This window comes from Hyperolius riggenbachi, chromosome 12, assembly GCF_040937935.1.
Source record: "Hyperolius riggenbachi isolate aHypRig1 chromosome 12, aHypRig1.pri, whole genome shotgun sequence".
In the NCBI taxonomy this organism is placed as follows: domain Eukaryota; kingdom Metazoa; phylum Chordata; class Amphibia; order Anura; family Hyperoliidae; genus Hyperolius; species Hyperolius riggenbachi.
The window spans coordinates 204,858,683-204,871,531 of record NC_090657.1 but is presented as its reverse complement, the minus strand read 5'-3'; the positions used below and the strand labels follow the sequence as shown (position 1 = coordinate 204,871,531).

Here is a 12,849-nt window from a genome sequence, read left to right as displayed (position 1 = left end):
GGACATGCTTGTTGCAGCACCGATTTTTATCCGATTTAATAATAATAATTAAATCTGGTGGTGGATCGGCCGCAAAATCCACAGATGTATGCCCACCTTAAAGGGGATCTTTAGCGTATAAAAAAGACAAAAAGCGTTGCTTACCTGGGGCTTCTACCGGCCTCCTGCAGCTATTAAGTCCCACGCCGTCACTGAAGCCCCCTCCGTTCGTCACTGCTGGTGAGGTGACCTGCTAATTATTCGTCTAAGATGAATAATTAGCAGGTTACCGGTGGCGGGGAACGGAGCATCGGAGGAGGGCGGCGCAGGACATTACAGCAGCAGGGGGCCAATAGAAGCCCCAGGTAAGTGGCGGTTTTAGCTTTTTTTTTAAACATACCAGAGAACCCCTTTAAGCTTCTTAAGTCTCATACATGGTAGAATTTAATTGTGTGAGACATTCGTTGATAATCACTTTGGGTGCATCAGTATCAATATCAATACTGTTTTGCAAACCATCACGCAGATCACTGCATGACTGACTGCTATGCTTCTGCTTGTACTCCTCCCTCCCCTCTCCATAGGACAGAGCAGGTCGCTCAGCAGATAATTGTTTGCAAAACTATCCCCCAAAACAATCACTAACAACACTGCTATTGAGCATTTGAACATGGCTAAAATTCACAGGAGCTTGTCTGTCACGCCAGCAGATGAACTGCCTTGGATTACTTCTCTATAGCAGCCTGTCCCTGAAGTAATGACCTCCCCTATATTCTCTGCCAGCTTTTATAGGTCTTGACAGTAAAACAGCCACTTTGAAGCTATTGCAGCCAATATAAATGAGAGATTTTCCGTCCTTGTAAGTGGGAGTACAGGTGATGTATATATGTGTGTAGAGGAATCTGCGGGGATCCAGTTTTGCAGTATTGGAAAGAACAGCGTATAAAAATCTACTGATATGCAATTTAGATGATGAACGTTGTGCTGTTTAGTGCTGTAGTTTTCAGCCCTTTCTCACTTATCTCTCTGTAGGGAACGGATGACTCCAGCAATGCCTGGAATAATACAGTCTGTTATGTTTGTTTGTTGCTTGTAACTGCTTCAGGAAAGCTGTCGTCGGTCATTTTAAGTAGCTATAGCCCAGCACTGTTCAGTAGTGTAGCTACAGGGGGTATGGAGGTTATGACTGAATTGGGGCCCATCTGGGGCCCTCCTTGCTGCATAGTGTAAGTGGGCCTAAAGGGAGGAGTAGGGAGCAGCATAGTATAATGGGGCCATGGGAAGGATGCATAATGTGCGGTCTTGCGGAGTATTTAGTATTTATATAGTGCTGTAGAGTATATTGTCTTGTTACTTAAAGAGGAACTCCAGTGAATATAATGTAATAAAAAAGTGCTTAATTTTGTACAATAATTATGTATAAATGAATTAGGTCTCAAACCCACCCGTTTAGGGAGCGATTCAAAACGTTAGCGATTTCCCTAAATGCTCAGCTGATGTTAATGGGTGGGCCAAATTCCACTGGAGTGATTGCGATTACCAAATTGCAAAACGCAGGTCATGCAGCATTTTTCGCATTTAACGTTAGCGTTTCTGCAATGTAAAGTATATAAACGCTGGTGTAATCACTCATCAAAACCTACACAGAGCGATTTTGCTAGCGTTTTGAAGTTACGGCACACTGTAACAAAATCAAAATTAATTGAAAGGACCAATCAGAATTAAAAACGCTAATCGCTACACAACCGCTGGCAAATTGAATGCACTTTTTAAAATCGTTACTGAAAATGCTCATGAAATCACTTGTAAACCACTCATACAAAACACTAGCGATTGCGATTTGCGATAGCGTTTCGTAGTGGGTTCCAGGCCTTAGTCAGTGTTTGCCCATTGTAAAATCTCTTCTCTCCCTGATTTACATTCTGACATTTATAACATGGTGACATTTTTACTGCTGACAGGTGAAGTCAGTGGAATGAGATGCTGCTTGCTTTTTTCCCACAGCTGTTATTTCCCACAATGCAACAAGGCTCCCACAGTGTGATGTCAGAACAATGGTCCTGACATCACACTGTGGGAGGGGTTTCACCACAATATCAGCCATACAGAGCCCCTGATGATCTATTTGAGAAAAGGTAGAGATTTCTCATGGGAAAGGGGATATCAGCTACTGATTGGGATGAAGTTCAATTCTTGGTTATGGTTTCTCTTTAACTGTCTATGTCCAGTATGTATTATGTAGTGTGTGTATCGTGGTCTAGGGCAAGTTTAGGGGAAGCCAATTCACTTATCTGTATGTTTTTGGGATGTGGACGGAAACCGGAGTGCCCGGGGGAACCCCACACAGACACAGGGAAAATATACAAACTCCTTGCAGATAGTGCCCTGGCTGGAAATCGACCTGAGGACCCACTATCTAACCACTATACCACCGTGCTCAGGCTCGGACAGAGCCGCCGAACCACCGATGGTCCCATCGGTGGGCCCCGACTGCCCCTCCTCCTGGGGGCCCCAGAGCTAAGAGGGAGGGGGGCACTAGCGTCGTGACGGTTTTTTTTGTTTTTTTTTTAATTTATTAAAAACCTCTTTCCCCCCGGGGGGGCCCCCTCCTATCCTCCCCCTCCCTCACCTCAGAGGTCCCCCCTCCTATTACGAGCGGCGGTAGAGCGGCGGTTACAGCAAAGTTCCGGCGAGGTAAAGCAGAAGATAGAGGTCCAGCTGCCTCCCGGGCTACGCTGTCTCCTCTATGCCGCTCGCACTGCTTCCTGGTTTAGTGCGCGGCAATTACAAAGGAGACAGCGACTGGGAGGCAGCTGGACCTCTATCTTCTGCTTTACCTCGCCGGAAGTTTGCTGTACCCGCCGCTCTCCCGCCGCTCGTAATAGGAGGGGGGCCCTCCGAGAGTCCGAGGTGAGGGAGGGGGAGGATAGGAGGGGGCCCCACCGGGGAAAAGAGCTGCCCTCCCCGCGGCTTGTAATAGGAGGGGGGACACCCAGGTGAGGGGGAGCAAAGGAGTCGGGGCCCCCACTGGCTACCCACCCGGCTACCTAACTGCCCACCCGGCTATCTAACTGCCTACATTCCCACCCGGCTACCTATCTACCCACCTGGCTACCGATCTGCCTACCCTCCCATCCGGCTGCCTAACTGCCCATCCGGCTACCTATCTACCCACCCGGCTACCTAACTGGCTGCCCACCCGGCTACCTATCTACCCACCCAGCTACCTATCTGCCTACCCTCCCACCCGGCTACCTAACTGCCCACCCGGCTACCTAACTGCCTACCCTCCCACCTGGCTACCCTTCTGCCTACCCTCCCACCCGGCTACCTAACTGCCCACCCGGCTACCTAACTGCCTACCCACCCATCCGGCTACCTATCTACCCACCCAGCTACCTATCTGCCTACCCTCCCACCCGGCTGCCTAACTGCCCATCCGGCTACCTATCTACCCACCCGGCTACCTAACTGGCTGCCCACCCGGCTACCTATCTACCCTCCCAGCTACCTATCTTCCTACCCTCCCACCCGGCTACCTAACTGCCCACCCGGCTACCTAACTGCCTACCCTCCCACCCGGCTACCCTTCTGCCTACCCTCCCACCCGGCTACCTAACTGCCCACCCGGCTACCTAACTGCCTACCCTCCCACCCGGCTACCTATCTACCCACCCAGCTACCTATCTGCCTACCCTCCCACCCGGCTACCTAATTGCCCACCCGGCTACCTAACTGCCTACCCTCCCACCCGGCTACCTATCTGCCCACCTGGATACCTATCTACCCACCCAGCTACCTATCTGCCCTCCCGGCTACCTAACTGCCTACCCTCCCACCTGGCTACCTAACTGCCCACCCGGCTACCTATCTAACCACCCAGCTACCTATCTGCCTACCCTCCCACCCGGCTACCTATCTGCCCACCCGGCTACCTATTTACCCACCCAGCTACCTATCTGCCTACCCTCCCACCTGGCTACCTAACTGCCCACCCGGCTACCTAACTGCCCACCCAGCTACCTATCTGCCCACCTGGCTACCTAACTGCCTACCCTCCCACCCGGCTACCTAACTGCCCACCCAGCTACCTATCTGCCTACCCTCCCACCCGGCTACATAACTGCCTACCCGGCTACCTATCTGCCTACCATGCCATGGGTGTCCCTACATAGGGCAAAATGGGGCATGCGCACTCCCCTGGCTAGCTGCTGCCCCCCCCCTAGCTACCCGGACGTGGCTGGCCCGCCCGCCCTGGGGTGGCAGCGGAGAGAGAAAAGAAGTGGCAGGCACAGCGGCGCTGCCTGCCGCATCACTTAATTCTAAAGGGGGGAGCGAGAGAGGGGGAGCCCCAAGGTGAGGGAAGGGGGAGGGGGAAACGTCCTCCCTTCCCCACCGCTTCTCTTCTCTCTCCGCTGCCACTGAGGACACCTATAGATCTGGCTATTTAAACTGGGGACACCTATAGACCTGTCTATCTATACTGGGGGGCCCTGTCACTACCTAAACTAGTGGCTCCTGTCACTACATACACTGGGGGGGGGGGGTCCCTGTCACTGCATACACTGGGGGGCTCCTGTCATACCTAAACTGGGGGTACCTGTCACTAACTGAACTGGGGAGGCGCCTGTCAATACCTGAACTGGGGGCACCTGTCACTACCTGAACTGGGGGGCCCTGTCACTACCTAAACTGGGGGCTCCTGTCACTACATACACTGGGGGGGGGGTCCCTGTCACTGCATACACTGGGGGCTCCTGTCATACCTAAACTGGGGGTACCTGTCACTAACTGAACTGGGGGGGGCGCCTGTCAATACCTGAACTGGGGGCACCTGTCACTACCTGAACTGGGGGGCCCTGTCACTACCTAAACTGGGGGCTCCTGTCACTACATACCCTGGGGGGCACCTGTTACTACCTTAACTGGGGGGCACCTGTCACTACAAACACTGGGTGCTCCTGTCACTACCTAAACTGGGGGGTATCTGTCATTAACTAAACTGGGGGGCTCCTGTCGCTACCTAAACTTGGGGGTCCTGTCACTACCTAAGCTGGGAGGCTCCTGGTGCTACCTAAACTAGGGTGCACCTGTCACTACCTAAACTATCCAGGCCAGCCCAGCATCACCACCAGCCAACCAGCCCAGAATCACTGTCAAAAAGGCCACAGCATCACCACCAACAGTCAGGCCAACATTTACTTCAGCCAGCCAAGTACAGCCCAGCATCACCGCCAGGCCGGCCACAGCATCACCGCCAGGCCTTTCAGCCCACACATCATCCCCAATCCAGCCAAAAACAGTATTGCCTGGCACAGCAGCCAGTAGAGGAGAATTCAGAAGCCAGGTGAGAGGTGTATACCATATTAAGTGGGCATTCTGCCTATTTATGTGAAATGCTGTTTATTTATGTGCCTCATGACTGCTGAATTTGTCTTGTTGGGGGCCTCATGGTTACTGAATTTGTCTTGTTGGGGGCCTCATGGTTACTGAATGTCTTGTTGGGGGCCTCATGATTGCTGAATTTGTCTTGTTGGGGGCCTCAAGATTGCTGAATTTGTCTTGTTGGGGGCCTCATGATTGCTGAATTTGTCATGTTGGGGGCCTCATGATTGCTGAATTTGTCTTGTTAGGGGCCTCATGATTGCTGATTTTGTCTTGACGGGGGACCTCATGATTGCTGAATTTGTCTTGTTGAGGGTCACATGATTGCTAACTGCGAGACTATGGAAAAGGCTGAATCATCATCATATGAGACAATAGCTACTTTTTAGCTTTTTAAAACAGAAAATAAAACTGGGAGGTTCTAAAATAAAAAAAAAAGAATACATTTTTCAGGAGTAGGATGGATGAAATTGTTTATCTTCACAGTTTATTTTCAACTTGGATTTTCCATAATGTTCATGTATGAGTTAAAACGTTTTTATTTAGTTTAAATTGCTGTTGCCACTTTGCAATAGATAAGTGACTTTTGGATTGAATTTTGTGGGGGTATCTGCCACCAACCTGATTGCATTGTGTGGGGGTATCTGCCGTCAACCTGATTGCATTTTGTGGGGGTATCTGCTGCCATTTGACTACTTGATGAATTATGAGGCATGTAACTACTTGAATATTTTATCTACAATGTATCTGGTCGGACCTAATCTCTGTGAATAACGCCGCTACTTATTTTGTGTTTTGTATTTTTTTTTTAAGTCTGCCTATGACTCATCATGACCACGCCGATGTTCCAGTGCGTGGTGACACCCATTTAGTTTCGCATTTAGACATATCCCTATTGGAGACTGTCCTCAGAATTGCTCACAATCTATTCCCTACCATAAAGTCATGCAAAATTTCTAGAGTACATGTGTATGTGAGCCCAAAATGGGGGGGGGGGGGAGGAGGGGGGGGGGGGGAGGAGAGGGGGGTGGGCCCCAGGCTGAAACTTCCTTGGTGGGCCCTTGGTGTCCCAGTCCGACCCTGACCGTGCTGCCCAATATAATAAAGTAGGGTCTTGGCCTTGGGGAAAATAGCATAATTTGCAAGTTTGTGCCAACCATATTCAAATCATTTACATTTTCCTGCTGTACGTGTAACTGTAACCACATAGTAAGAGTATTAATAATAAAGCCAGCTGTCCCCAGTAACACAGGAGATGGGTGACAGCTTACCTGGAAAGAGCCCATAGTCAGCCGGATGAAGAGCAGGATGTGCTTGGTGAGCCCTTTGATGTGCTCATCACTGACGAAGGTGAACAGGACCTCGTGTGTCCCCAGCAGGGGGATGAGGATGAGGGTCGCTTTGGCAAATCTGAGAGGAGGGGAAAAAAAAACAGTTTAGACTTTATTTTCCTCTGTCTCCACTAGGTGGTGATCTTAATTAAGAACAGGGTTTGAAAAGCTTGGTGTGATTTGCTTTCAGAAGGTACTAACGATAATTCAGCTTTGAGTATCATCTGTGAGGAGAACGCCAGCGCATACCACTAAGGCTGCATCTGAAATTACCACCAGCTCAGTGTGCAGCATCTAAATAGACTATCTGCACACTTCGCATTCAATTCAGATGCAAATCATATGCAAATCTGCTACTACTTATCATGCAAAAAGGAAACTCAGGAGGAGGGGCTGGGAGCAGCTAACCTGATAGTTATATAGTTACAAAGTTAAGAAAAGGTGGGGGGAAGGCTGTGCATCCCTAAACACATGCTGCAATTGAATGGTTAATCGCACAGGCAAACACCGCCTCTGTCAGACTGAAAAATGCATGCCCTGCATCCAAGACAAGTACTAAGATTTATTAAACTAGGAGGAACTTTAGCTTCCAATATGGTTTGCATGCAAAGTATATTATACTAGACACTTGCGCCACGGTATTATCTGTGGTTACCCACAATGCATCCCTACTGAATATGCAAATGATCTCTTTATGCCGCTGAAGCCAGCCTTGCATCCAGAACCGCCAGTGTAGAGCACGCCAATAGCTTATACAATTTACAGAGCCACATCAACCCCACATGCAGACAGCCTGTTTTGGGCTTTTAGTCCTCATCAGTGCATGGCGGGGATTGATATGGATGTATGGGGATAGGGCTAAGACCAGCACAACAGAGTAACCAAGCACCTTGCGGTGACCCAAAACCACTAGGAATGTATAGGGGGATAAAAGAGACCAAAAAGCCCTCCTACTGAAAAGCATTGCTGGGTGTAATTTGCCTTCTTGAAACAGAAGATAAATCAGCTTTAAAAAGAGAATGCAAATCATCTAAACCCCACGAACACAAAATACCAACTGATAAAGTGAGATGGAAATCATGTAGAATTGGTACAGGAGCTGATGATAGTTACATGTGTTTATTCAAAACTCAAATGAACTTGTTTATACTAATTAAAGCTCATTTTAAAAAATTATTACTCCTTTGTAATTTACTAAAATACATATTAACCCTTTCCCTGTCAGGCGATGTCTTAGGGCCCGTTTCCACTAGTGCGGTGCGAATCACCGGGATTCCACCGCTGACGAAATCGCATGCGGATGCGATTCCGCGTGCGTTTTTTGCCGTGATTTCGCATGCGATTTCGCATAGGCAGGGTATATGTGAATTTAACCATGTCACTGCCTGGTTCAATTTACATTAGTTTTCATGCGAATTCGCACGCGAAATCGCGGCAAAAAACGCATGCGCGTTTTCCCTATTAAATACATAGCCTGCAAATCGCCTGCATTCCTCACGCAGGCGAATTCTGCAGGCTCTACCGTGCAGAAAAATCCTGCACAGAAAAACGCAGGAAAAAACTGAAAAGTGGAAACAGGGCCATCCACTTGTATTGGTTATGCGAATCTGCATGCAGAGAACGCATGCGGATTCGCTCTAGTGGAAACGGGCCCTTAAAGGTGAACATCTACTGCCAAGCAGCTTTTAGACATTTTGCACTCATTAGGTTTACTTAGGATTGATGAAACAATTGTACATATATTGTTTTTTTCCCGTAATGAATTGGGCTTGAACACTGAAACAAAATGTTATACTTTTTCTGGAGATAAAACACATTATTTGAGTGACTGTGTTAAAAAAAAAAAGAAAAAAGAATATGTTAAAAAAAGTGAAATAAAAAAATAAAATCTTTAAAAAGAAATAGTGGTACTTATCCGTTAGCCGGGCGCATCCGGCAGGTGGCGCTAATTACTATTCCCCCTCCAGGCCGACATGGATAGTAGGGAAAGATGTAACTCTGGTGGAGTTTTGTCGCCACCTAGAGGATGCGCCCGGCTAACGGATAAGTACCGAAATAGTTTTCTATTGTTTTTTTTTTTTAAAGAACAATTACGGTACACTTTCGAACAAAAATGTTACTGTTTGTAAAAGCCCTGATTCTGCTGAATCCACAATCAACTCTGGCCTGGTGCACACCAAAACCCGATAGCAGATCCGCAAAATGCTAGCAGATTTGAAACGCTTTTTCTTATTTTTCTGTAGCATTTCTCCTAGCATTTTGCGGTTTTGTGAAGCGTTTTTGGTGTAGTAGATTTCATGTATTGTTACAGTAAAGCTGTTACTGAACAGCTTCTGTAACAAAAACGCCGGCAAAACCGCTCTGAAGTGCCGTTGTTCAGAGCGGTTTGCGTTTTTCCTATACTTAACATTGGAGGCAGAAACGCCTCCGCAATCCAAAATCTGCAGCAGCCCGAGAGTATGCGTTTCTGCAAAACGCCTCCCGCTCTGGTGTGCACTAGGCCAAACTGCCCAAAAACTGTGCTAGGTACATTGTTGGCAGTTGGAGCCCTTGTCTGCCAAAACGTACCTAGTGTGTGCTTGGCAGTTAAAGGGTTAAATGATATATGAATGTCAGTCAGTCAAAACAGCTCAGCTAGATGTCGCTATAGTGATGAGGGAAGCTCAGTGAGATGCAAATAGTTGATGCAGGATTATGCAAATTTTGTTAAAAAAAATGTATGCAGCTTGAAAATGGACCAATCATTTCCAGCAAAGGTGGAATTTGATTAGTTCATTTTCAAGCTGCATACATGTACATAAACCTCTATCAACACAGTATTATTTGCATCTCATTGACCATCCCTACTGGTGACACAACTACTCATCAGGCTTTATTCTTATAGTAGATGTTATTTATTATATTGAAAATATTCCTGTGCACACATGAGGTTTACAGACACAATCAGATATGTATATAAAATATATAAAACATATAAAAATATGGTGACTGCTTTATGGGAGCAACACAAGTGTTTTTTGATTGGTTTATTTCATTTTTGTGGACTAAGCACAGCTAACAATGTATATACAAGTTATTTATGATGACTGTTATCTGAGAACTAGAACATTTTATGATATTTTTCCTCAGGGGCGCTTTTAAGGAAAGGCGGTCCAGAACATTGCCTGGAGTACTTTTGGTCCTGAGTGGAGCCATGACCCTGATTAAGCCCTGCCCTTTGAACTAAGCCCACCACTGAATGAAGCCACACTTTAATTACAGTTTAAATTTATCAGGAGACGGTGCATTTTTGTACAAATCCAACTCTTAAGTAACCAAAAATTCCTTCAACTCCTCAACTCCAATTCCACAACAGTGGCTAATCATCTGCCTCTAAAGGTTCGTATACACGTCCGATAAAGATTGTTCGTTACGAACGATTCGTGACGTTTACACGATATTCAAATTAGACCGAAAAGATCGTTCGTAATGAACGATTGTGTACACACGTGAACGATATAAGTATAAAGTACTGAACGACGAACGATAAAAAAATGCGTGCGCAAACGGAAGTGACGTTATGACAGGCAATAAGAACATGCGTACTACTCCACAGATAATCATTATCGGACGATCTTTGTACACACTGCAACGATTGAACGATTATCTTTCGAAAAAATCCGCCGGGTTGGATCGGTCGGATTGAACGATAATGGTCGTTATCGTCCAAAAAAACGATCGTTGGAAAATTTGGAAAGCACGATTATCGGTCCGATTGTCGTTATCGTTCGTTTTCGAACGATCGTTATCGTACGTGTGTACTCAGCTTTAGGCTGCTTTCACAGTTAAGGCTCATACACACATCAGACTATAGTCTTTGGAAAATGAAAGATCACAGACCAATCTTACCACCCTTCATGTAGTATGAGAGCCATACTCTACACAGTCTTTTCTATGGAGCTGAACTCCACATCAGAAAAAACTCTTTGCAAGATGCTGCACACACAGATGCTGTACAGACACAAAAGATCAGTATCTGCAAAAGATCTGTTCCTGCCAAAAATCCATTCCTGCAAATTGCAATGATAGTCTGTGAGATCTGCAGATCATCATACACACATGATTTAACTGACATTCATCTGCAGATCAAGCAATCATCTGCAGATCTGAAAATCCATCCTGGTGGATCTGATCTGCAGATGAATGTCAGTTAAATCATGTGTGTATGATGATCTGCAGATCTCATAGACTATCATTGCATTTTGCAGGAACGGATCTTTGGCAGGAACAGATCTTTTGCAGATACTGATCTTTTGTGTCTGTACAGCATCTGTGTGTGCAGCATCTTGCAACGATCTCTGTCTGATGGGAAGTTCAGCTCCATAGAATAGACTGTGTAGAGTATGGCTCTCATACTACATGAAGGGTGGTAAGATTGGTCTGTGATCTTTCATTTTCCAAAGACTATAGTCTGATGTGTGTATGTGGCCTTTATTGTTTAAAAGTAATAAACATGGTAGCCTCCATTATCCCTCTTGCTTCAGTTGTCCTTTAAAAAGATGTTCTCCATAATAATGGAATATCCTATACTTAGTCCAGCAATGTTGCAGAAATCATGTTCCAAACATTTCCTATACATAAATACATACAACAGCTTCCCGACTCTAACAAGACCTCAAATGGTTACCGATTCTGGATCTCTTCGAAATGTAGGTCTCAATGGACCTTTAAAGTTTAATTTCTGTGTTGTTAAAAGAAATGCTAGCAAAGTCTATCAAAGCTTCAAAAGCTATTTTGTAATATAATGGTATTAGAGCTGACCTTTCTATTCCAATTTGCAGCCAGCTACTATTTTCTAAACTTGTCAGAGCTTGAAGTTCAAACTTCACTTCTTTGCAATCATGGTTTTGCTTTACACACAGAGACGGCGTCCTAAAAGGCCCAGATTGAGAAGCCGCTGAGGATTTAGACAAAAACGAGACTCTGAACAGTAAACAAGATGTGGGTCCCATTATGGAATATCGACATGGCTTTACTAATCTTTGCTTTGTGTCAACACTTCATGTAAACATTAGCAGGTTTAACCACTTCACCCCAAAGTGGTTTTTACCGTAACGAACAAGAGCGATTTTCACCTTTCAGTGCTCATCACTTTCATTTGCCAATAGTTCAATCACTACTAATCACAATGAAATGATCTATATCTTGTTTTTTTCGCCACCAATTAGGCTTTTTGGGGTTGATATTTGTTTTCAGTAATTACTTTATTTTCTATGCATTTTAAAGGGAAAAACAAAGAAAAAATGAAAAAATACACTATTTCTCCAATTTCATCCCCTATAGTTTTAATATAAACACTGCTACTGTACATAAAACCCACACATTTTATCTGCCTATTTGTCCTGGTAATAATAACAAGATTTTAATTATGTCCCTAGTACAAAGTATGGTGACAATATATTTAAAAATAAAGGTGTTTTTCTTCCACTAATCTCACGTGCACGGGAACGCGCGTGCACGGGCGGGAGCACGCTCGGCAGCGTGCACGCGCACATCGGCAGCAGTGCCGTTTGACTTAGAAAAATGTCCTGGAGCCGTTAAGAGGCTCTAGCAGGACGTTTTTATAAGTCTGCTTGTCCTTAAAGCGGACCCAAACCAAACATTTTTTTAATTAAAAATATTTAGTTGCACCACTCTGACACATACAAAGATAAATAAACACTCCTTCAAACCTATGAGCATTTCAGTGCATGCTTTTCACCCTTCTCTTTTCATAGCTAGGGTTATACTGGGGGCAGCCATTAGCAATTCCTCCATTGCCGGACACCATCTACTCCACCAGTTTGCCGGAAAAATCCCGGCAATTTGAAAGGAAGGGAGGGGTTCCTCCAATAAATGTAAAATATTTTATATTTGTCATCATGCAGCTGAAAAAAGGCTGCTATTTATTATTATAATTTAGAAAATAGATTGTATTTCTGAAATCTTGTATTTTTAATTTGGGTCCACTTTAAGTGGTTAACACAAAGTGTGTAATGCAAGCTTTAAGGTGGTCAAACATCTACCGATTAGGCAGGCAAATAACCATTTGATTCAATAATTATTATTTGCTGTCAAAAGCATGTCCAATTGACAATTTGAGCAATTTTGGGCCAAAATTGGTTGAATGTATTGA

At 45.4% G+C, this 12,849-nt stretch overlaps 1 protein-coding gene across 3 annotated transcripts in view; it reads right to left on the bottom strand.

Annotated features, from left to right (window-relative positions):
- The window catches only part of GLP2R (glucagon like peptide 2 receptor), a 201,580-nt gene that overhangs the window by 10,536 nt on the left and 178,195 nt on the right, over nt 1-12,849 (bottom strand). For all 3 annotated transcript variants that reach the window (XM_068264177.1, XM_068264176.1, XM_068264178.1), the window contains one exon: nt 6,636-6,774. In XM_068264177.1, coding sequence (XP_068120278.1) covers nt 6,636-6,774 — 139 coding nt within the window. The remainder of the gene's footprint in view (nt 1-6,635; nt 6,775-12,849) is intronic.